Source organism: Selaginella moellendorffii, unplaced genomic scaffold (assembly GCF_000143415.4).
Source record: "Selaginella moellendorffii unplaced genomic scaffold, v1.0 SELMOscaffold_8, whole genome shotgun sequence".
Taxonomy (NCBI): Eukaryota; Viridiplantae; Streptophyta; class Lycopodiopsida; order Selaginellales; family Selaginellaceae; genus Selaginella; species Selaginella moellendorffii.
The window spans coordinates 3,243,728-3,262,806 of NW_003314269.1; the positions used below are offsets into that span (position 1 = coordinate 3,243,728).

A 19,079-nucleotide genomic window follows, 5' to 3' on the forward strand; every position below is an offset into this window, starting at 1 on the left:
AGGAACCAGATTGCCAATCTTGAACGTCAGATAAGATGTTTGAATTAATCCAAGCCGTCCACTGTAATTTAAGAAGATAAATATTTTGCTGAAAGAAAAATATTGTCAAATTTCTAGCCGTCTGATTTCTTTTATAAAAATAAAAGAGAAGGAAGAAAAGTCTTTTTCCGGTCTAAACCCTAATATCAGTGCCAAAGAAAAGTCATTAAAACTTAGTTAAGAACAAGTGTATTTTCCATTCTATAGAAATCCAAAGACTACAAACCACCACAGGAGAATCGGCGCCGCCGTGGAACGCACACCATGAATGGCTTGTCCGAGATCTTCGTCCATCTCTTTTGATCTTTAACTTTGCCGTGCTCGTAGTCGGTCTGGACCCGGATCGTCGGTCCCTTGAACATATCAATCTTGTCCTGCTGCCTCGCGTAGACGATGAAGTCCTGCTGGAACAGCCGGTTCTCTCTCGCCTCTTTCTCCTCCTGCTTCTTCACGTCGAATCGAGTGAAGTATGGCCCGACGCTAGTGATGTAGTACTTTGATCTCCACAGAGGCGGTCGCCCCGGCCGACGCTTCAAGCGCTTCACTTCTTCCACGCAATTCATCGCCTTCCTCGTTTCCTTGATCTTCTCCTCGATAATGTTTGGTTCTCCCAAAACTTTGAGGTAGTGGGAGTAGTACATGCCTTCTTCGGCCTCAGTCCCCAGCTGCAAGAACAAAAGAGAAGAGACTTAGAAACAAAAGGAACCAAAAAAGCTTCCAGAGAACTTACGAAGTAGTGACTGGACTTAAAGAACTTTTCAATCTCCTCGCGGGTTTTCGTCGCCACCTTGTTGATCCGGGCGTCCCACTGCTGCTTGAAGTTCGCAAAGATGTCGGTCTTCACCTCGCAGTTTCGTGCCATCGCGTCGAGCAGGAACTCTTTCCTTGCGTAGTAGCTGTGGACGTATTTCCTGCTGTAAAACCCGCGAAAGATCCTCTGGATCGTCGTGGCCTTGTGGTTGAAGTACGCGACACGGAGCTTGGTGTCACGGGCACGACCGATGGCATAGAATCTCTCTCGCCCAAGGTGGCCGCGGTAAACTCTTTGGATGTTTGTAGCAGAAGTGTTCCATCTCTTGATAAGCTTGTAGACTCTTCTTCGTCTCCAAGCACACTGTTATTGAGGAACTGAAACATTAAGTTCCAGCTGCTCGCAAGCGTAAGAATGAAGGAAAGAAGAAAACCGGAATGAGAAAAAATGGAGAGTATGATCTACCTGAAGAAGGATCACTGAATGGTGTTCTTTGGATCTATTTTCCTCAGCCACACTGAAAAATTCTCGTTTCTTTCCACACAGTTTAGTTGTTCTAGGAAGATTATTTGAATGCTTACTGTGACGTGTCGACGTAGGCCTGGAGCATCGCCTCCAGCCGGCGCCTCGCCCGAGCCATCTCCATTTCTTCTCTGTGCTCTCGATAGATCAATTGAACGATCTAACTCTTCTTTCGATCGATTGATCGATCTAGAAATGCAGCTAAATCGCGTTTGCGTGAGTAGCGAGGGAATGTAGCAAGGAATTCGTCAGCCTACCAGGAATTTGGAATGGCGCCGCTTGGGCGCCACTGCTCCAGCGCGATGAGCGGCTTCGATCCAAGAACACGGGGTTAGGGTTTGTCGAAATCCGCGGTTCGAATCTAGAAATTCAAATATCTTTCCATTGGGATAAGGCTTTCTAGCGAGCTTACAACGAAGCTATGCCGCATTGCGGTAGCGCTAGGGTTTGTGTGGGAGCATCGGCGGTGAGCGCCAGGCCGCGGAATGGATTGTCACTCTCGCCGGTCTCGGCGCCAAGGATTTCGACGATCCGGTCAGCTGCCGTAAGTTCAATACGTGCAAATATCAAGGATTTCGAGCGATTTCTTTCCAGGCGGGCGAGGAATCGATGCATCTACATCTCCAAGATCCACCACGCGCTGCGAATTCACCCTTATTTGAGCCACAGAGCTGGAAGAAGGCCGCCATAGCAATTTTCGCAGCAATGCAGGTGGCAGCACCGTTTAGCGACTGGAATTTGCCGGTGGCAAATGCGATTCTCTACTCTCCAGATACCAAAGTGCCACGCACTGCAGAGGTAGCGCTGCGCCGAGCTATTCCTGTGATCACACCCACCATGAAAGCCATTCAGGTATATTTCTCCAAAATCTCTCAATGTTCCATTGGAACTTTTTGTTCTTCATAGGAACCTTTGGAAAACATTTTCTATCTCCTCAGGATCCCACAAAGGAAGCCATACGGTAGCATGGAATCGGATGTTAAGAAAGCTCTCAAGGTACGAACGAGTTGTCGATACACTTCGTCTTGAGAGTTTTCTTTCAGATAGTTATGGATGGCAAAGACACTATCATATCTTCAATACCTGAGGAGAAGAGGGCGACGGGACAAGAGCTCTACGATACACTAGTTGATGAGAAGGTAGTATGTTCTCCATATCCTTTTTCTTCGTTTTGTGAATGTGTTACTTCAGGCAGGATTGCCAGCCTTGCTTGGGAGCATTGGGAAGCAAGATGCTGACAAGGTCTCAATAAGACTTGCTTCGTCCCTGGATGTTATAGCTCAGATTGAGCTTTTGCAGGTAAAAATCTAAGGTAGATCGTTTTCGATAACGCTGTTCATTCACTTCTTATGTGCCAAGGTTTCTGAAACAGGCCCCAGCTCTTCCATATCTACTTCCAGCACAATACCAACAGTTGCCCAGGTTTCACAAGGTTTAATCCTGTGGAAATTCTTCGTTAACACCCCTTGTTTGATACTATAGGCTTACTGGTCGAGCATTGGTTGAAATGGTTGTGAAGAAAGGTGATAACACGGCCTTCACCGTTGCAGCCGGTCAAGGACCTCAACCGCAGGGAACAATTCAGGTAATTGCGTTCATTTCCTTGACATTGCTATGAAAATTTCTTGAGATGTTTCAAACTGGCAGGTTGTTCTTGATGGTTTTTCTGCACCCATCACTGCTGGAAATTTCGCCGATAAGGTTCCTGCATCTAGGTTTTATCAGTCACTAAAGTTTTCTTCCCAGGTTTTAAAAGGCTTTTACAACGGAGTCAAGCTCAGGACAACTGAACAAGCGATACTATCGGATAGCGCTCAGCAGGACGCCCTTCCAATGGAGATCTTGCCATCCGGGGAATTCCAGCCACTGTACAAAACAACTTTGAATATCCAGGTGAGTAGTCACACATTCAAAGAGATATATGAATGACAACTCTCTCTTTCAGGATGGCGAGCTGCCAGTACTTCCACTGTCTGTATACGGCGCTGTGGCAATGGCACACGACCCTAGCGCGGAAGATTTGTCATCCGCATCTCAGTTTTTCTTCTACTTATATGATAGGCGAAGCGTAAGTTTCCACTTTCTTTGTCTTACAATAGACGAAGTTTTAAGCTTTTATATCACCTCAGGCTGGGCTTGGTGGACTTTCCTTTGAAGAAGGCCAATTCGCAGTTTTCGGGTAAGCTTTGTCTCATCTCCATCTGCCTCGAATCAATCCATGGTTTTTCAGATATGCAACCAAAGGACGTGAACTTCTATCCCAGCTAAAAACCGGCGACGTCATTGAGTCGGCCACGCTAGTTTCTGGACGAGACAGGCTCGTGTATCCACAAGCGCCTTCATGAGCAGATAAAATGGTTCGTTGTCTTTTATTTCTCATGAACGCTTGTTCATATTCCGAGGAAAGACGATCGAAACTCTCCCGGCGATGGATTATACAGATGATTCGAGCGGACAAAATCGACGCTTGCATCTCTTTGCAACGCTAAGTATATATGAGAAGTCTATCCGTGTCGAGATAGCTGGACGCGAATGCTATGCCGTCTCCAGTCGGCTGTGAGAAGGCGAGCTTGTCAAGCTTTATCTGGGATCCAAAGGCAAAATCGTCCCTGGCAAGAAACACCAAGCAGAATGAGCTCCGGCCGAGAGGAGTTACGTGCGTGAGCTTACCTGATCGTATCGAGGAGACGAGACGCTATTCCTTTTCTCCGGAAGGAATGCATCACCCACAGTCCCCGGATGCCACACGCGGCCGCCACCGGAGTGTTGTTGTCATACGAGATCGACTTGTTTAGATCCGCGCTGCTGCTGCTGCTGCTGGTTTTGATCTTGCGCTGGACCTCTCTGACGAACTTGATGTTGCCAAACACCATCTCCTTCTTCACACTCGCGGCTGATTTGTAGAACAAAAGAGCCATGCGTGAGAAACTTGTTTGCAGCTTGTTCTTACGTACCTTTCCCCTTATCGCAGTGATCTCTCTCGACTCTGGCAACGAATGCTTCGTCGATCGCCTCGGCAACGGCACAGCCGAGTACTCTCTTCGATTCAACATAGAGGTAAACCTGCAAGACAGCTTCGCTATGAGAGAAACGAGAGAAAAAGAGGCCTTTCATTTCCAAGGTACCTTGTATTGGGTGTTTAGCAACCAGTCTGGAGGAAGGCCCATCTCTTTCTCCATGGTTGTGGCGACCTCTTTCACCTGGTTATGGAGTTTTAGCGGACTACTTCACGAGCATAGGGAATCGATACCTTTGTGCGGTGTTGGGCGGGATCTTGCGGAAGAACTACAATGACTCGACTGCTTCTATCCTCGAATCGAGCGGCGACTCTCTCGTTTCGCCAGCCCTGCAAGAACCGAGAGAATGTAAGAAGCGAGATCAGGCATCGATCGATTCACCTTGAACTGGATCCCGCGAAGGAAGTTTCTGTGGAAGATCTCGTGAACCTTGGTGTCGTTCTCTTGGCCTCGCGCGTAGACGAGGCCGCAGACCTTGCATGCGCTCTGGGAGAAATCCGACTGCCCGAAATCCAGGAAGTATTGCCCGCCGCCGCCGCGCTGCCGCTTTGGCTGCGGCAGCGCGGCATTCTTCGAGCTCTGGCACGGCGCCAGCGGCCTCAAGACGTCGGATTCCCCGTCGGAGCCATCCGACTTCTCCTCATCGAATGCCGGTTTCCTGAAAATCCATCCGCCCGTCTCGAATCTAGGAATGAACAAAGCCGCGGCGCATACCTCTTGCGTCGCCGGTACGTGACGACCGCCGGCGCCTTCGCCTGGAGCCATTCCGGCTCGTCGGCCATAGCTCGGATCCAAGAACCCTAACCTGTTTGAATTTTCCCGCCCAATGCCGCCCACCGTCGATCCTAAACCCCGGGGTTTAAGAGAACTGCCACGTGGCTTTGATCTGATTTAACCTACATAATAATCCCAGACCTAATTTTTCACTTGCCCTAGACGAAGAAGAACAGTGCATTGTTTTTTTTCGACCAAGGCGCTCTCCACTGCGGCATCCATTCTGGGTCACCGGCACAGCGTCCCTGGTAGGCGCTTTGCTAAGCTCGCGAATGGTGGAAAGATATGGATTTTTTCCTTTTCCTTCTTATCAGCAGTGCCTACAATGAGCAGCGGAGCAAACGAGGGAGAAGCTGAGAGCTCATCTGGATCGGGATCGAGCAATTCTTCCACCGTCGAGATCAGGATCAGGACATTGGACTCGGCGAGCCACACTGTTCGAGTAAACAAGGATGTAAGTGTCTTTAAAATGGTTTTGAATTGGAAGAACAAGGAGGATGTTCACGGTTTTTTCTCTCTCTCTCTCTCTCTCTCTCGTAGATATCTGTGCCTGCCTTGAAAGAGCAACTCCAGGAACTGGTGGGAATTCCAGCGCAGGACCAAAGGCTGATTTGCCGCGGGAGAGTGCTGAAAGACGATCAACTTCTATCGGCTTACAGTATGTTCCTTGTCTTTGTTTCTGCGAACTCTTTTTGATCTTCTTAGCGATGATGGCCAGACGTTGAAGACGGGCATACGTTGCATTTGGTGGCAAGGCCGCAACCACAGTCCGGTGAAACTCAAGCTCAAGGTGAGTAGAACTTTCGGAAAACGTGAGACTAAACGACTTAAGTTTCTTTAGCCGATCAAGCGAGTGCGCAAGGACAAGCGGATCCGAACCAGCAAGGCCGGGGAGTCACTCACAGTCTCGTCGTTGGAACTATCAATGTTCCGACTGTCGGGGATGGAGGGATTCCTGATTTTAATAGAGTGAGTTCCTCCGCTAGTTTTCTGTTTTTGTTCTTGGCTTACTGTATAATGGTGACAGATTGTTTCGGCTGTTCTTGGCTCTGTTGGAAACCTTCCAGGATCAAACGTTCCCATGGGTCCGGCCGACTTGCAACAAGGTACACCTCTTACGGCCCCGCGCCTGGGCCTTTCCTTTGGAGGAAACCAGGGGTTTCAGGTTTCGCCTGATGCACTGACAACAATGGCAATTTATCTCAGTCGCATGGAACAAATGTTTGGTGAGTGTGTTTCTTTCTTTCTTTTTTGGCTCCAAGCTTCCAAAAAATTGGCATGTTTCACAGGACTTGCGAGTGCTCAGCCTTCAAACCAGCCTTCGAACCAGCCTTCGAACCAGACTCCGGACCAGACTCCGAACCAGACTCCGAATCCGCCATCAAACCAGCCCCAGACTCAGAACCAAAGCTCAAGCCAGACTTCTCCTCCTGCTCTCGGTGAACCTTCTGCAAATGGGCAAAGGAGTCCTCCTGCAGTGAATAGACCGCTTTTCAGTCCGGCAGCGCTGGGTGGAATCATTCGTCGTACGCAGTCGCTACTTGCTGGTCAGGCTGCGGTGCTTCTTGCTGTAAGTTCTCTCCATTTTTTTGACTCCGTAGTAACCTGAATTGTTAAGGCATTGGCTGGACAACTTGAGAACGAAGTGACACTGGCCGACGTCAATATGCGTGGAGAGGTCCAAGCTGCTGCTGCTTGGAGTGGGACGATTATGCAGCAGCTTGGGGCTCTACTGATGGAACTTGGCAGGACTACCATGACTTTGCATATGGGATCCACGCCTGTAAGCATCTAGATTTCATTCTTTGCTACTTCCGCTGAGCACCTTTCACATGGTTTCTACAGGCTGAAGCCTTTGTAAATTCTGGTCCGGCAGTTTTCGTTTCTCCTACTGGACCAAATCAGATGATGGTTCAGGTAAGCTCGTGATTTGTACCTTTATTTGTGGCTGAGTGCATACTGATTTTGCAGCCGATGCCTTTTCAACCGATAGGTACTTTCCCTGCAAGATCACCGTTTCCTCCGGGGTGGCCAGGTGCTCAAGGACCAAGAAGCCTGAACATCCACATTCATACGAGTGATACCGGAGTACCTTCAACGAATGCTCCGGCCGCGCCTTCTACCGAAGAGGGAGGATTACCACAGCAACCACAGGTTCCTATGACTGGAATACCAGCGGGCGTTTTAGATGGTGCTGGCCAAGAAAACGTTGGAGATGACAACTCGCAGGGCATTCCCAGTGCTGTGGTACAAGAGACGATCATGGTTATCCAGGATAACGGTGACGCTCGGGTGCTATCGTCTCGCTCCAGGAACTTAAGCCCTGGAGCTTCACCAGCCGACAACGAAGGTACAGTTGGTGCTAATTCCAGTGTGCCTATGCAAGCTGCCCCAACGGCACAAATGGCACAGGTTTCACAGGCGCTAAACCAGCTCTGGCCTGGAGGGCTTGCAAACTTAAGAGCTCCACAGCATCCACAGCAGTTTAATGGCTCCGCGATGGGCATGGGATCCAATCCTTTGACGTCGATGCTGGGAGCTACACTCGGCCAACTTGCTGGTTTCCAAACAGGAAATTTTCAGGTACCAGCTCCGTTTAGCTCGCAAGTTTTTCCACAAGGACCAGCTCCTCCCACCACTACTCTGGGTAATCTGCATTGGTTTGGTTTAAAACTGAAGCGTTTTAACTTGTTTTATCTCTCTTGCAGCGCAAGCACAAGTCTCCATGCCTCAGCAGCCTGCTAGTGTTCCAGCACCTCAACCATCTCCAAGCGAGACTTCTTCAATCCCATTTCAGCCGCCCTCACAAGTACTGAGCTAACTTTAAAACTTGGAAGCTTGTTGCTAACTTTGTGCTATTGCAGCCATCGACAGATTCTCGTGATGCAATCAACAGGTCAGTCGACCAAACAGCTCCTAACACCTCTACTCCGACTGCTCCCCAGCCTAGCTTAAATCCTCCGGCTGGCTTGGGTTTGGGCCGCTTGCGTCCGCTAGTGGTATGTTTCAATCTCTTTCTGTTCACTCAGTAAATTCTTGTACAGCCTAGAAGGCGGACGGAGAGCTCAAGTCAGAGTGATCCTGCTGCTAGAACTGATTCAAGGTCGCCACCACCGACGTCACCGTCGCTCAACGAGAACAACTTTGCAAGCCTCATCGGGAACATTATCAGGACTCCTGCGTTTGGCAACCTTGCACAGCAGATGATGCAAACTTTGGGAGAAGGCGGTGCTGGCTCGCAGAATGTGGATATCGGGAGTATAATGCAGCCGATGCTGAGAAGCGTCATCCAGCATCAGCAGCAGCAGCCTGCCAATCCGGAAGTAAGATTTTTTATTTCTTCCCTGATCGTTCTTCTGCTCAAACAGGTACCTGAGGCAACTGATGCTCAAGAAAACGATTCTAATGTGACCAAGGCTCAGGTAGATATCTTTTACACGACGTGACTGAGTGATTGATCGATTTTGAGTGCTTGGTTTTTTGTAGAACTCCACCGATTCTTCTCTGGAGAAGCTCGAGAGAGGTGAGTCTGCTGAGGAGGTGGCGAGGAGTGTTGCGGAGGCCGCCGCAGACAACGCTGGCGTTTCTCTTAGTGAAGGCGAGCTCGTAGAACTAGCGAACGGCATAGCGGACGTAAGTTCCTTCTTCTCTTCTCTTCAATCTTTGTTGATCTAAGCTTTACATTGCCACAGGATTACATAGCGTTGGTATCTCAAGATTTGGCTTCTCGAATTTGACACGGCACGACTATATTACTTCTTAGCTCTCACCTTCGCTTTTCTCTCTTTTTGTTCTTGGGATTTCCTTGTTCTTGGCATTGGTAGCACAATTTTTTTTTTCCTCAGTATATGTGCTTCATGGTGAGTCGAAAGATCAATAACCAAGTTGTAAGTATTTTGCTAGAACCATCCACGAATTGGACGGAACTTGCGTTTAAGCGCGTGACACACGTTTGACCGCCAAAGGCTTTGACGTTGACGGCCAACGAAAATCCGTTTTACTTGGCCCGTAAGTAACAAACCGGGAATATATATGAAAAGCCCCCGTCCAGTCGAGTGTGTGGATCGAGCGATCGAGCGAAGCGGCGTCCATGGGTGAGTGATCGATCGCCGCCACGAGATGGGCGGAGGAGTATGGGGATCCGGGGATAGCATCGTCGCTTACATCGGCTCGCTCATCGGCCTCGTCGCCTTTCTCCGCGGCATCCTTCCACGCGAGGTACGCGATTTCCTCCGCGAGGCCGCCATCTCCTTCCTCCCGCGCCTCTACTTCCTCTTCTGGACGAGCAAGACCCGCATTGACGTCCACGAGTGGGCCGGCTCCTCGCCCAACGAGATGTATGATCTCGTCCACCTCCACGTCGCGGAGCTCACCTCCGCCTCCGCCCGGACAGCCTCCACCCGCCGCCTCGATCTCGTCCGCGTCAAGAACTCCGCCAAGCCCAGCTTCGCGCTCGCGAGTGGCGAGAGCGTCCGGGAGAGCTTTCGCGGCGTCTCCTTCTGGTGGACGCGACGCGTGATCGAGAACAGCGAGTCGCGGCGCTGGAGCACGCGGCGATCTTACACGCTGGAGGTGGACACGAAGCTCGCGCAGTCGATCCTCCCGAGCTATCTGGAGCACGTCGTCAAGAACGCCGAGGAGGTCCAGCACAGGAACCGCAAGAGGAAGCTCTTCACGAACTTTAGCGGCTGGGAGTACCGGAAGCGGCCGTGGATGTCGGTTCCATTCGATCATCCTGCAACTTTCGAGAGCATGGCTATGGATCCCGAGCTCAAGCAGCAGATCATGGACGATCTCCGCAGCTTCATGGGCGGCGAGGCTTACTTCCGGAAGATTGGAAGGGCGTGGAAGCGAGGCTATCTTCTCCATGGGCCGCCAGGAACTGGGAAGTCGTCGCTCATCGCCGCCATAGCTCACTTCACCGGGTATGACATCTACGATCTGGAGCTCACTGACGTGAAGAACAACTCGAATCTGAGGAAGTACCTCACCGCCATCAGCAACAAGGCGATCGTGGTGATCGAGGACATCGACTGCTCGCTGGATCTCAAGAAGCGTCCCGGGGAGGAGGGCGAGAAGAAGAAGAAGAAAGATGGTGGCGAGAGCGATGATGATGACGACGATGATGCTGAAGAAGACGAGAAGAAGAGCAAAGTTACGCTGTCTGGGCTTCTCAACTTCACCGATGGCTTGTGGTCTTCCACCGGAAGCGAGAGGATCTTAATCTTTACAACGAACCACATCGACCAGCTCGATCCGGCGCTCATTCGATCCGGGAGGATGGACATGCACATCTGCCTGTCTTACTGCGCCTTCCCGGCTTTCAAAGTTCTCGCGAGGACGCACTTGGACGTGGAGGACCATCGCCTGTTTCCGAGGATCGAGGAGCTCATCGGGGAGGTGCAAGTGACTCCGGCAGAGATCGCCGAGCTGCTGATCCAAAACAGGAACCACGAGACGCCGGCGCTGGAGAGTGTGATTGCAGCTCTCGAGGCAAAGAAGAAGGCCAAGCTAAATTCATCCCAGGTAGATTGATCGCTGCAAGTTTTGCTTGATCCAACTTCACAACTTTTCTTGGGAAAAGAAAAAACAACTAGTCATCTAAATGCGTCCTCGGTCCTCGGTGCACGATTTGATTGAAGCGGGTGAGCGAGCGAGCTCGAGAACTACAAGCGTTGCTTGGCTTTCCACTCCACCTACCATAGCAAGATTAGCCGGTGAACGTCACAAGGCTGGCAGTGGCACACGAATTCTGGCGGATTCCACACGAATTCTGGCGGATTCCAGATCATTGTCTGCTGTCCAACTCACGTTTGGCGCTAAACAATGCTGCCAAGCAAGGAGCTTAGAAGCACAAAGATACTTAAATTACTGCCATAGGTCAATCTAGAGTTTCATTTGTCGGAAAGCAGCAGCAACAGAAGCAACAGCAGCATAGGTTTACTATAAAAGCTGATCAAGTTCAAGTTGAGAATAAGAAGATGGTCTCATTCATCACTATATTCCTGTTAATTTCTTTTATACCAAGCATAATTGGGGTAATTTAAAATGCAATTAATGCTTTTCTAATTTTCTAAATTTCTTTTATGCAGTGTTTATATGGTATAAATATTAAAACAGCATGTGTAGACGGTGCTGGAACTGATGCAAATATAAAAGTAACATTTATTACATACTTTGGAAAAATTCTTGAATTTAAGAATCTTGATAACAAAAATAGAGATGATTTTGAAAGATGTACACTTTCAACATTTTCAGATTTAGAAGCAGAATGTTTGGAGGAACCTGATGTAATTTGTAAAATGACTTTATCACACGATAATTCTGGTGGTAAGCCTGGATGGTATCCAGAATGGGTTGAAATTATACCACCTTTACCAAATAATCCTGATAGCTATGTCACATCTAGAAAATTTAATGTTAATGCATGGCTTGAAGGTGATATTCTTTCATTTACAACAGAAATATGCCAAATAAATAAATAGTAAAACTTAATCAATAAATTAAACAAAAGTATCAGATAATAACTTGTTAACTTATTATTAAATACTTGTAATTTTTTATTTAAAAAACAAATCAACACAATTTTATGTATATTAATATAAATTAATAAATTTAAATTGAATACTAAAAGGGTGAGAAAGATAGTAAATCTAAGTGATAATATGTTTTCTATTATATATCTGTTTTGGAAAAGTTACAATTTTAATTGCATACAATTCTAGAATTTGCTACCATCTATATTCAAGGAACACACAATGCATATATTATATTTTTACTTCATGTTATACATATTAGATAAAGATTAAAGATGAGAACCATTTTCAAGCATTGATAGCTATATAGTCTTTTGAATAGCAGTAAACTACCTTCTAAAGTAATTGCCGAAAATTTACTTGTTGATGTTTATACCCTTTGATGGGGAGTAGTTGTTGATAGTACCTTAATGCAAGTTATTAGTTATGCATGGTAATGGATAGTTTTGAGTATTTATGATATAAAGCTTATACTTTGAGAGAAAGAAATGAGTAGTGTATCTAAAAAATAATCAATGATTAGATTGTCCATGTAAGCGATTAAATTTTCCATCTCAGACTCCATCTATTAAACCCTAAATTATTAATGAAATTTCCATCTCAGACTCCATCTTGGGCACAATTTTGACACTTCTACATATTATGTGTTGATCCTTTTATATCCCATTTCTAGAGACTCACTTATTGATCGTTTCGTACTTGTTCCTCAAGTATTTCATGAGGAGAGTAAGAGTGCTTATATCCCATTTCTATAGACTTACTTATTGATCGTTTTGTACTTGTTCCTCAAGTATTTCATGAAAAGTTCCACTCTTGCTCTCGATTTTTTAAATCAGAGTTTTTAATCTAAATGTGTTACGTTTGTTTGGTTTCCACTTTCGTCACTACCATGTCGCACCCTTTTGGCTCTACTTTGGGGATTAGGGATTTATGTCTCATAGTCCATATATTTTATATACCTTATAGAGCAATTTTAAATTTTTTAAAACTATAGTATCAATTAAATAATGTAGATCCAAGTGTTTTTATTTTACATAGCTTTGTTATAGGTTAAAAACATTATTATTATAAATATAATTATAAAGGCAAGTGTTTCTATGTGATTGTTTATTGTATTCTATACTAATTTAATTTTCATTACTATTCTTAAGAGTTCTTTGGCATCTTTGAATGGGTCATAATTGAAAGTAGCTACTACATCAATTTACATTGTAATGCTTTATAGTTTTTTAGATGTCAATACTTTAGATTTATTTTCTAGTGTAAGTCTATAAGTATTTTTATAAGTTCTTTAAATATCCTTTTGCCCAATTTAATTTATTAAATATTTTTATTTTACATAAGTGGTTTTTACCCACTAAATGTTTTGTGTAATATTAAAAATAATTTTCTATGGAACTCCAAAACTGTAATATAAAGGGGAATGGTCCAAAATTGAGTTCAGCTCAACTCAGCTAAAATCAATGTTAGTCAATGTAGTCAACTATAAATCTGACAAATAAATTTCATATCAAAAAAATATTATTCCTTGGCAAACATGAAATTCATGAATCTAATTATTAATGGTTTGGAGAAATTTATATTTTGAATCTATTTGTTGGTAGAAATTTCTTTTTCTAATGTAAGCTATACAATAAAATAATTAATAAGTAGTTTATAAAATAAAAGTATTATACATTCATAATATTTTGGTTATAAAGATCTTTTTTTTTATCCAAATAAATATGGGAATATTGAAATTAGCTACGGTGCTGAAAATTTCTATTGTATATTTTAAGATTTTAATATTTTGATTTTTCAATATTTAAATATTTAATTCAAAAATTGACCATTAGGCTAGAAATGTATAGATAGTTCAGAATACTTTTTTTTTTCATTCATTCAATGTGGTTTTTATAGAGATAAAAAGCAAAGAATACAAAAAATCTATTATTAATTTTAGCATACAGAAATGTGAGAATATTAATTTTGTTTCATTACCACAATCTCTATATTACACTTTTGGTTCTTATTATCTGTCTGGGAATATAGAGACCATTATCACTATTAATAAAATGTTTCTTTTACTTTCATAATCTAAAACAAAAAGTTAGCAAACTAAAATAATGGCAAGCTAAAATAAAGCTACATATTTATTATGTGCTAGTCTTTAGCTTTTAGAACCCTAAAGCCACTTATCTTTAACAATAGATTGTAATTAATATGTAACCTTGCTATCAAGACTTATAATTAAGGTTTAGTCTATATTATAATAAAACCTCATTCCCAAGATTAAAATATAGTATATTAATCAATACCAACATTATAGTTATCAAATAATTTTTATTGTTAATTCTTCTTGAGTGTTAGAATGGTTCAAAAGAAGTTTATTTCAAGTCCCAGAAAGCTTTCATGTAAGTCTCCACCTCCATCCCCAAATTCAACCAATAATTCACTTTCACTTCAATATAATAATCCTTTTCATTTTGTGGTTTTTCCTTCCATATAACAATTGTTACAAGGCTCCTCTATTTGCAACCTCAAATGCAACTAAACAAGAATTCCTTCTTTATAATGTTGGTAGAAGAGTTGGAGTACCTCTAATGCTCTAAAAGTGATATGAAATTTTTTCAAGATTTTACTCTATATATGGCAAAAATGTTTGATGTAGATGTATATTATCTTCAATATCTCATATACTACCTTTATTTAAACAAGAGAGATGGTTGTATGGGTTTGTGTCACGAAAAATACTTGTCAACCAAGCCTAAGCTAGGTGAGAAACTGGTTTTTGCATGTGCACTTGACCAGATGAGCATAAGGACAGAATTCCTAAGTGCTATTAGTCAAGCATACTTGACTTAGTTAAAGAAACTCATTCATTAACTTACACTTGCTAGTATTAGGAACCGTTGTGATATTGAGCTTGGTCCCTCAATATTCGCAAGATGATAGCTTACCATATCTGCCAAACACCCTCGCTATCATGCCCTTTATGTTAATCTCATTCTGGTCCCAAATAATATTTATAGAAAGTGTTTAAATTTGCTTATTTGGCATATTTATGGAATGTAGAGACTGTTCTGAACACAATGGTGTTCATCCTGTGTCCAAATTTACAATCTAAGGAGATTCCATATTTAATAAGTTTCAAACTTGTCCTAGACACTAACTCCTAGTACTAAGTGAGGCTTGGAGTGAAAGCCCAAAGTGTGTGTTCCTCAAAGGGGGTTCCAAATGTATTATAGTAGGGATAGTGGGTAGGTTGAGTATAGCTGACCAACTTGAAACATAGTTTACCTCCTGCTTGCATGCCTATCTTTGTTTTGTGTCTGGCTTGGGTCTAAGCCCAAGTTCCACACCATGCTAGCTGGTGAAGTATTTATATCCTCACGTTAAACTATTGGTATGCTGAAATAGCACCAGACGCCGCTATGCTAGATACTCTAGGACTATTCCAAGTTGCTCTATGCTCCTATCCCTTCCTCCTTGGGTTGTACACCTAGAAGTTGCTCTGTGCTTAAGTTCCTTTGCTCCTTGGCTCCATGTTTGGGAGTTTAGCTCTGTACCTTCGTTCAATGGCCCAAAGCCTTGAAACTTGGGTTCCACTCTATTGTCCTTTGGACACGTGGCATGTGGCACGCGGCACATGGAGGGTTTAGATTTCACTTTGTGGTTATTCTATGGTAAATCACCATAAAATAAAGGGTAAAAACCACATGCGCTACAATTTGGTGTGTTGTCTTAATTATTGTCACAAATGCTTAAGAGCTAATTTGGAAGGTATGCATATATAGATATATAAGAAAATCAAAAAAGAGTTAAAAACATACAGTTACTATAATTTTATAAGAAGAACAATATTCTAGTGATAACACTACATTAGTGAGTGTTGAATATAAGATATTTAGACCACCCTATAATTTAAGGTTTTGAGGTCCAAGTGTACAGCTATGATGTCGTATTAATATTAGCATAGTGGGATTTGGTAGCCGTTAGGTTAGTTTCAATCCGGACCACTCGCTCTTGTATATAAACTAGGGTTTTTGGGCTAATTGATATGTATATTTTCTATATATGCTTTGTTTCGTTAAAGTGGAACTTATTCAGTAAAGTGGGACATTAATTAGCATGTGTCCACATGCCATTTCCTAGTACTTAATTAATATTTATTAATATTTCTATCAGTTTTTTAATTTATTTTTTATATTTCACAATATTATAACACAAAATCATATGAAAAGTTTTTAATTTATAAATTATAAAGCTAAAACTTCAATTTTTTATTGTTGTTATAAAAATGGCATGTGGCCACACACCATAAGTGGGATAATGAAAAGTTCCACTTTAACGAAATAAAGCATATATTCCCTTTCTATATTCCATGCACTCACAATATAAGAGCCATGAAAATCATAGTTTTTTTGAAAGTTTAGTTCATTATAAGTAAAGTGTAGAATCTTATATTTTCAAGAATGATTATATGATTATGTAGCACATGTGGTTTTTACCCTTTATTCTATGGTGATTTACCATAGGATAACCATGGAAGCGGAACCTAAACCCTCCATGTGCCATGTGACAGATGTTATGTGTCACATGCCACATATCTAAAGTACAGTGGTGTGGAACCTGAGTTTCAGAGCTTTGGGCTGCTAAATGAAGGAACGGTGCCAAACTCCCAAATATAGAGCCAAGGAGCAATGACATTGGAGCACGAAATGACTCTTAAGCATATAACCCAAGGAGTGAAGGGACAGGAGCACGGAGCGACTTAGAACATCCTAAAGTATTTATCATCTCAATGCTAGGATTAACACGCAAAACAGAGCCAAACAAAGTCTTGTGCTATTTCAATATACCGGTGGCCTAACGCAAGGATATGGGTACTCTACCAGCTAACATGGAATGGAACTTGGGCTTAGACCCAAGCCGAACGCAAAACAAGGACAAACACGCAACCAGGAGCTAAACTGTGCCTTAAATTGGTTGGCCATGCCCACCAGAAGTTAGTCTTTGGGACAAGCTCGAAACTTATTAAATATGGAATATTTTTAGATTGCGAATTTGGACACGGGACAAACAACATTGTGTTCAGGACAATCTCTACATGCTGTAGATATGCTAAATGAGCAAATCTAGACACTTTTCATAAATAGCATTTGGGACCGAAATGAGACTAACACAAAGGGCATGATAGCGAGAGTGTTTGGCAAATATGGTAAGCTATCATTTAACAAATATTGAGGGACCAATTTCAATATCACAGAGGTTTCCAACACTAGCAAGTGCAAGTTAACAACATGCCTTAGTGCTCTTCTAGTTTAAGTGCACATGTGATAACCAATTTCTCAACTAATTTAGGTAGAGATTAATAATGGGTTTACCAATACCGACCTCCTACCATCGTGATAGTAAGGAAAGAATATTTGAAAGGACAGCCAATAGGTAACTTTCGATACCCGAAGTCACATTTGTGATATATTGCATGTGTGAAGACATTATTATATATAATTATAATATAAGTGGTTCTGACATTATTATAATTCTGAACCCCCATTTCTGAGACTAGCAATCTAGACTATGTATTGTCAGTGTTATAATAAAAACTCATTCCCTAGAGTTCAACTTAGTAAAATATTGATAAAGGATGTTTTCACCATTCAAAATTTAATTTGTTTAGTGTATATGAATGTCTAGAAAATATTATTATTACTCACACTTGACCCCATTTAGCTCATATAAATCTTTACCTCTATCTCTAACTTTTATCAACATTCTACCTTCCCTCCACATAATAAATGTTATGAGCTTTTTCCTTTTGAAGCCTTGAGTATCATTGAATATGATATCCCTCTTCCAGCTAATATTTCAGATATTGCTATTAGAGTTGGATTGCTTCTTGTATTTTATGAGCGATGTCAATTATTTCTTCAAGATCTCGCTCCAAATATAGCAAAAACTCTTGAAAGAATAAGCATATATTATCTTCAGTGTCCCATATGTTACTTTTATTTGGACAAAACAAATAGTTGCATGGGTCTGGAAACTTTTCTGAAATTTTTATAGGACTCCTCAATTAAGGGGAAAACTCATATTGCATATATTCTAAAGCTCATTTTATTAGGGATTTGTGATATAAAAGAAAAATTAAATATATATTATATATAAGTTTTTGAAAGACCATAAACTACCTCTTTGAAGCAACTGATAAAAAAGGATAAAAATCTTTAAGACAGCATTTGAAGAAGTTATATTCTTCAATTGCAAACACTAATTTACTAGAATCATATGCTACCATAACCATCAAACCACTACCTTTTGTATAATCAATTACAATGCTACTAATTGGGCAATAGAGTTTAAATAGGACATGTATTGTCAATGGAGATCAAAATTGATACCTAAGCAATATGTTGTAATGTCCTCGTTTATGAAATTTGGTATGATGAGAGCTATCATACTCTGGCAAACCACCCCACCACAAAGTTTAGGTGGAGTTAACACATATTTATCAAAGTTAACATTTAAGGAGTTGTATAGTAGGTTGCACTTTTTGAAGAAAAGCATGAGGCAAAGTAAATGAGATTCAAATGTGGTGACATAAAGATGGCCATATGGATGTAAGTTGTTTACAACAATTTAAGTCATGGTTAAAGTGGTGGGAAGTTAAGATGTTCCAGTGGGGACATCATTCTCTTTATGTATGTTAGCTTTTTTTTATCTTCTTTTTTTATTGGTTGGCCTTTAGTATTTGCCTCTATTAGCCGAATCATGATGATGCTTGCATTGCACTTCACCTCTTATTTGTTTAAAACATCAGTGTGTAATTTTGTTAAGGCAGAGCATAAGGCCATACCTATAGTTTACACTTTAGAGTGCTTCTACTACTTTTTACTTTGTGTGCCTATATTTTTTATATTTATTTTTATATGCTAGCTTTTCTTTTAAATAATGTTTTGTTGAATATAAGGATCTATTCTTGCATTATGCTCCTCTAAGAATTTTACGTCACCTTTGCTTTGTGATAGTTAATCCCAACTAGTACTTTGTTGTAACAACACTCTACATCTTTACTAGATGTGGTGCAGTAACTTGACAACAATAAACTCTTGACAACTGCTAGTGACATAACAATAGGCTTTAGAGATCAAAGCATATAATTTTTGTTTGTTGAAAGGAACAATTATACTTGTGGTAGTTATTTTGTGGGATTAACAACAGCATAGACCATTCTTTCTAGTAGTTTCTATTAGTCTACCATATGCTATTATATGTTGTTAGATGCATGACTTGCTAACAGTTCAATCCTCTAAATAACACTCCCAAACCTCTTTTTTATCTCATTACTTCTTTAGGTCTGTTTTACACTTGAATTTTATTCCAACATCTTTATATATGCACTATTATTTATTATTGGCAATACTAAATGGGTGGAGGCTATTGCTCTCAAGATAACAA

At 42.2% G+C, this 19,079-nt stretch overlaps 5 protein-coding genes across 7 annotated transcripts; 3 read left to right on the forward strand and 2 right to left on the reverse strand.

The window, feature by feature from the left end:
* Positions 1 to 212: 212 nt before the first annotated feature.
* Positions 213 to 1,557, reverse strand: LOC112345445. Its single transcript, XM_024672199.1, has 4 exons — positions 1,372 to 1,557; positions 1,256 to 1,324; positions 770 to 1,153; positions 213 to 704 (listed from the first exon to the last, which is right to left on the reverse strand). Exons 3-4 carry the CDS (start codon positions 899 to 901, stop codon positions 258 to 260), a joined length of 579 nt encoding a protein of 192 aa, XP_024527967.1. The 5' UTR covers positions 902 to 1,153; positions 1,256 to 1,324; positions 1,372 to 1,557; the 3' UTR covers positions 213 to 257.
* A 17-nt stretch (positions 1,558 to 1,574) lies between these two features.
* LOC9632584 (peptidyl-prolyl cis-trans isomerase CYP37, chloroplastic) lies at positions 1,575 to 3,845 on the forward strand. 2 transcript variants are annotated; one of them, XM_002967096.2, is made up of 13 exons: positions 1,575 to 1,856; positions 1,907 to 2,164; positions 2,219 to 2,308; positions 2,356 to 2,451; positions 2,504 to 2,611; positions 2,685 to 2,734; positions 2,795 to 2,897; positions 2,960 to 3,013; positions 3,059 to 3,205; positions 3,258 to 3,380; positions 3,442 to 3,491; positions 3,543 to 3,669; positions 3,754 to 3,845. In XM_002967096.2, exons 1-12 carry the CDS (start codon positions 1,734 to 1,736, stop codon positions 3,655 to 3,657), a joined length of 1,317 nt encoding a protein of 438 aa, XP_002967142.2. In that variant the 5' UTR covers positions 1,575 to 1,733; the 3' UTR covers positions 3,658 to 3,669; positions 3,754 to 3,845. The 2 variants fall into 2 exon arrangements, with proteins under 2 accessions (XP_002967142.2, XP_024527965.1); XM_024672197.1 differs by having other exon boundaries at positions 3,543 to 3,806.
* On the reverse strand, positions 3,655 to 5,119 carry LOC9636078 (protein CHROMOSOME TRANSMISSION FIDELITY 7). The gene is made up of 7 exons (XM_024672198.1): positions 5,044 to 5,119; positions 4,711 to 4,987; positions 4,563 to 4,658; positions 4,438 to 4,512; positions 4,267 to 4,375; positions 3,983 to 4,205; positions 3,655 to 3,921 (listed from the first exon to the last, which is right to left on the reverse strand). The coding sequence occupies exons 1-7, from the start codon at positions 5,109 to 5,111 to the stop codon at positions 3,798 to 3,800; spliced, it is 972 nt and encodes a 323-aa protein (XP_024527966.1). The 5' UTR covers positions 5,112 to 5,119; the 3' UTR covers positions 3,655 to 3,797.
* A 118-nt stretch (positions 5,120 to 5,237) lies between these two features.
* Positions 5,238 to 9,005, forward strand: LOC9632585 (large proline-rich protein BAG6). 2 transcript variants are annotated; one of them, XM_002967097.2, is made up of 16 exons: positions 5,238 to 5,351; positions 5,418 to 5,557; positions 5,644 to 5,761; positions 5,822 to 5,893; positions 5,945 to 6,072; positions 6,131 to 6,329; positions 6,393 to 6,673; positions 6,722 to 6,886; positions 6,949 to 7,020; positions 7,075 to 7,750; positions 7,812 to 7,912; positions 7,968 to 8,102; positions 8,148 to 8,426; positions 8,472 to 8,525; positions 8,590 to 8,736; positions 8,796 to 9,005. In XM_002967097.2, exons 2-16 carry the CDS (start codon positions 5,429 to 5,431, stop codon positions 8,838 to 8,840), a joined length of 2,601 nt encoding a protein of 866 aa, XP_002967143.1. In that variant the 5' UTR covers positions 5,238 to 5,351; positions 5,418 to 5,428; the 3' UTR covers positions 8,841 to 9,005. The 2 variants fall into 2 exon arrangements, with proteins under 2 accessions (XP_002967143.1, XP_024527991.1); XM_024672223.1 differs by having other exon boundaries at positions 8,148 to 8,525.
* Positions 9,006 to 9,222: 217 nt separating this feature from the next.
* Positions 9,223 to 10,691, forward strand: LOC9636079 (AAA-ATPase At4g30250). The gene has a single exon (XM_002967098.2). It carries the CDS (start codon positions 9,223 to 9,225, stop codon positions 10,636 to 10,638), a length of 1,416 nt encoding a protein of 471 aa, XP_002967144.2. The 3' UTR covers positions 10,639 to 10,691.
* Positions 10,692 to 19,079: the final 8,388 nt, after the last annotated feature.

Coding starts and splice junctions, on each gene's coding strand:
- LOC112345445 (XM_024672199.1), bottom strand. CDS start 901: ATGGCACGAAACTGCGAGGTGAAGACCGACATCTTTGCGAACTTCAAG. Junction 705..769: donor TTAAGTCCAGTCACTACTTC/GTAAGTTCTCTG, acceptor TTGTTCTTGCAG/CTGGGGACTGAGGCCGAAGA.
- LOC9632584 (XM_002967096.2), top strand. CDS start 1,734: ATGCCGCATTGCGGTAGCGCTAGGGTTTGTGTGGGAGCATCGGCGGTG. Junction 2,452..2,503: donor ATACACTAGTTGATGAGAAG/GTAGTATGTTCT, acceptor GTGTTACTTCAG/GCAGGATTGCCAGCCTTGCT. Junction 2,898..2,959: donor AACCGCAGGGAACAATTCAG/GTAATTGCGTTC, acceptor TCAAACTGGCAG/GTTGTTCTTGATGGTTTTTC.
- LOC9636078 (XM_024672198.1), bottom strand. CDS start 5,111: ATGGCCGACGAGCCGGAATGGCTCCAGGCGAAGGCGCCGGCGGTCGTC. Junction 4,988..5,043: donor ACGTACCGGCGACGCAAGAG/GTATGCGCCGCG, acceptor ATGGATTTTCAG/GAAACCGGCATTCGATGAGG. Junction 4,376..4,437: donor TGCTAAACACCCAATACAAG/GTACCTTGGAAA, acceptor GCTGTCTTGCAG/GTTTACCTCTATGTTGAATC.
- LOC9632585 (XM_024672223.1), top strand. CDS start 5,429: ATGAGCAGCGGAGCAAACGAGGGAGAAGCTGAGAGCTCATCTGGATCG. Junction 6,330..6,392: donor TCGCATGGAACAAATGTTTG/GTGAGTGTGTTT, acceptor CATGTTTCACAG/GACTTGCGAGTGCTCAGCCT. Junction 7,751..7,811: donor TCCTCCCACCACTACTCTGG/GTAATCTGCATT, acceptor TCTCTCTTGCAG/CGCAAGCACAAGTCTCCATG.
- LOC9636079 (XM_002967098.2), top strand. CDS start 9,223: ATGGGCGGAGGAGTATGGGGATCCGGGGATAGCATCGTCGCTTACATC.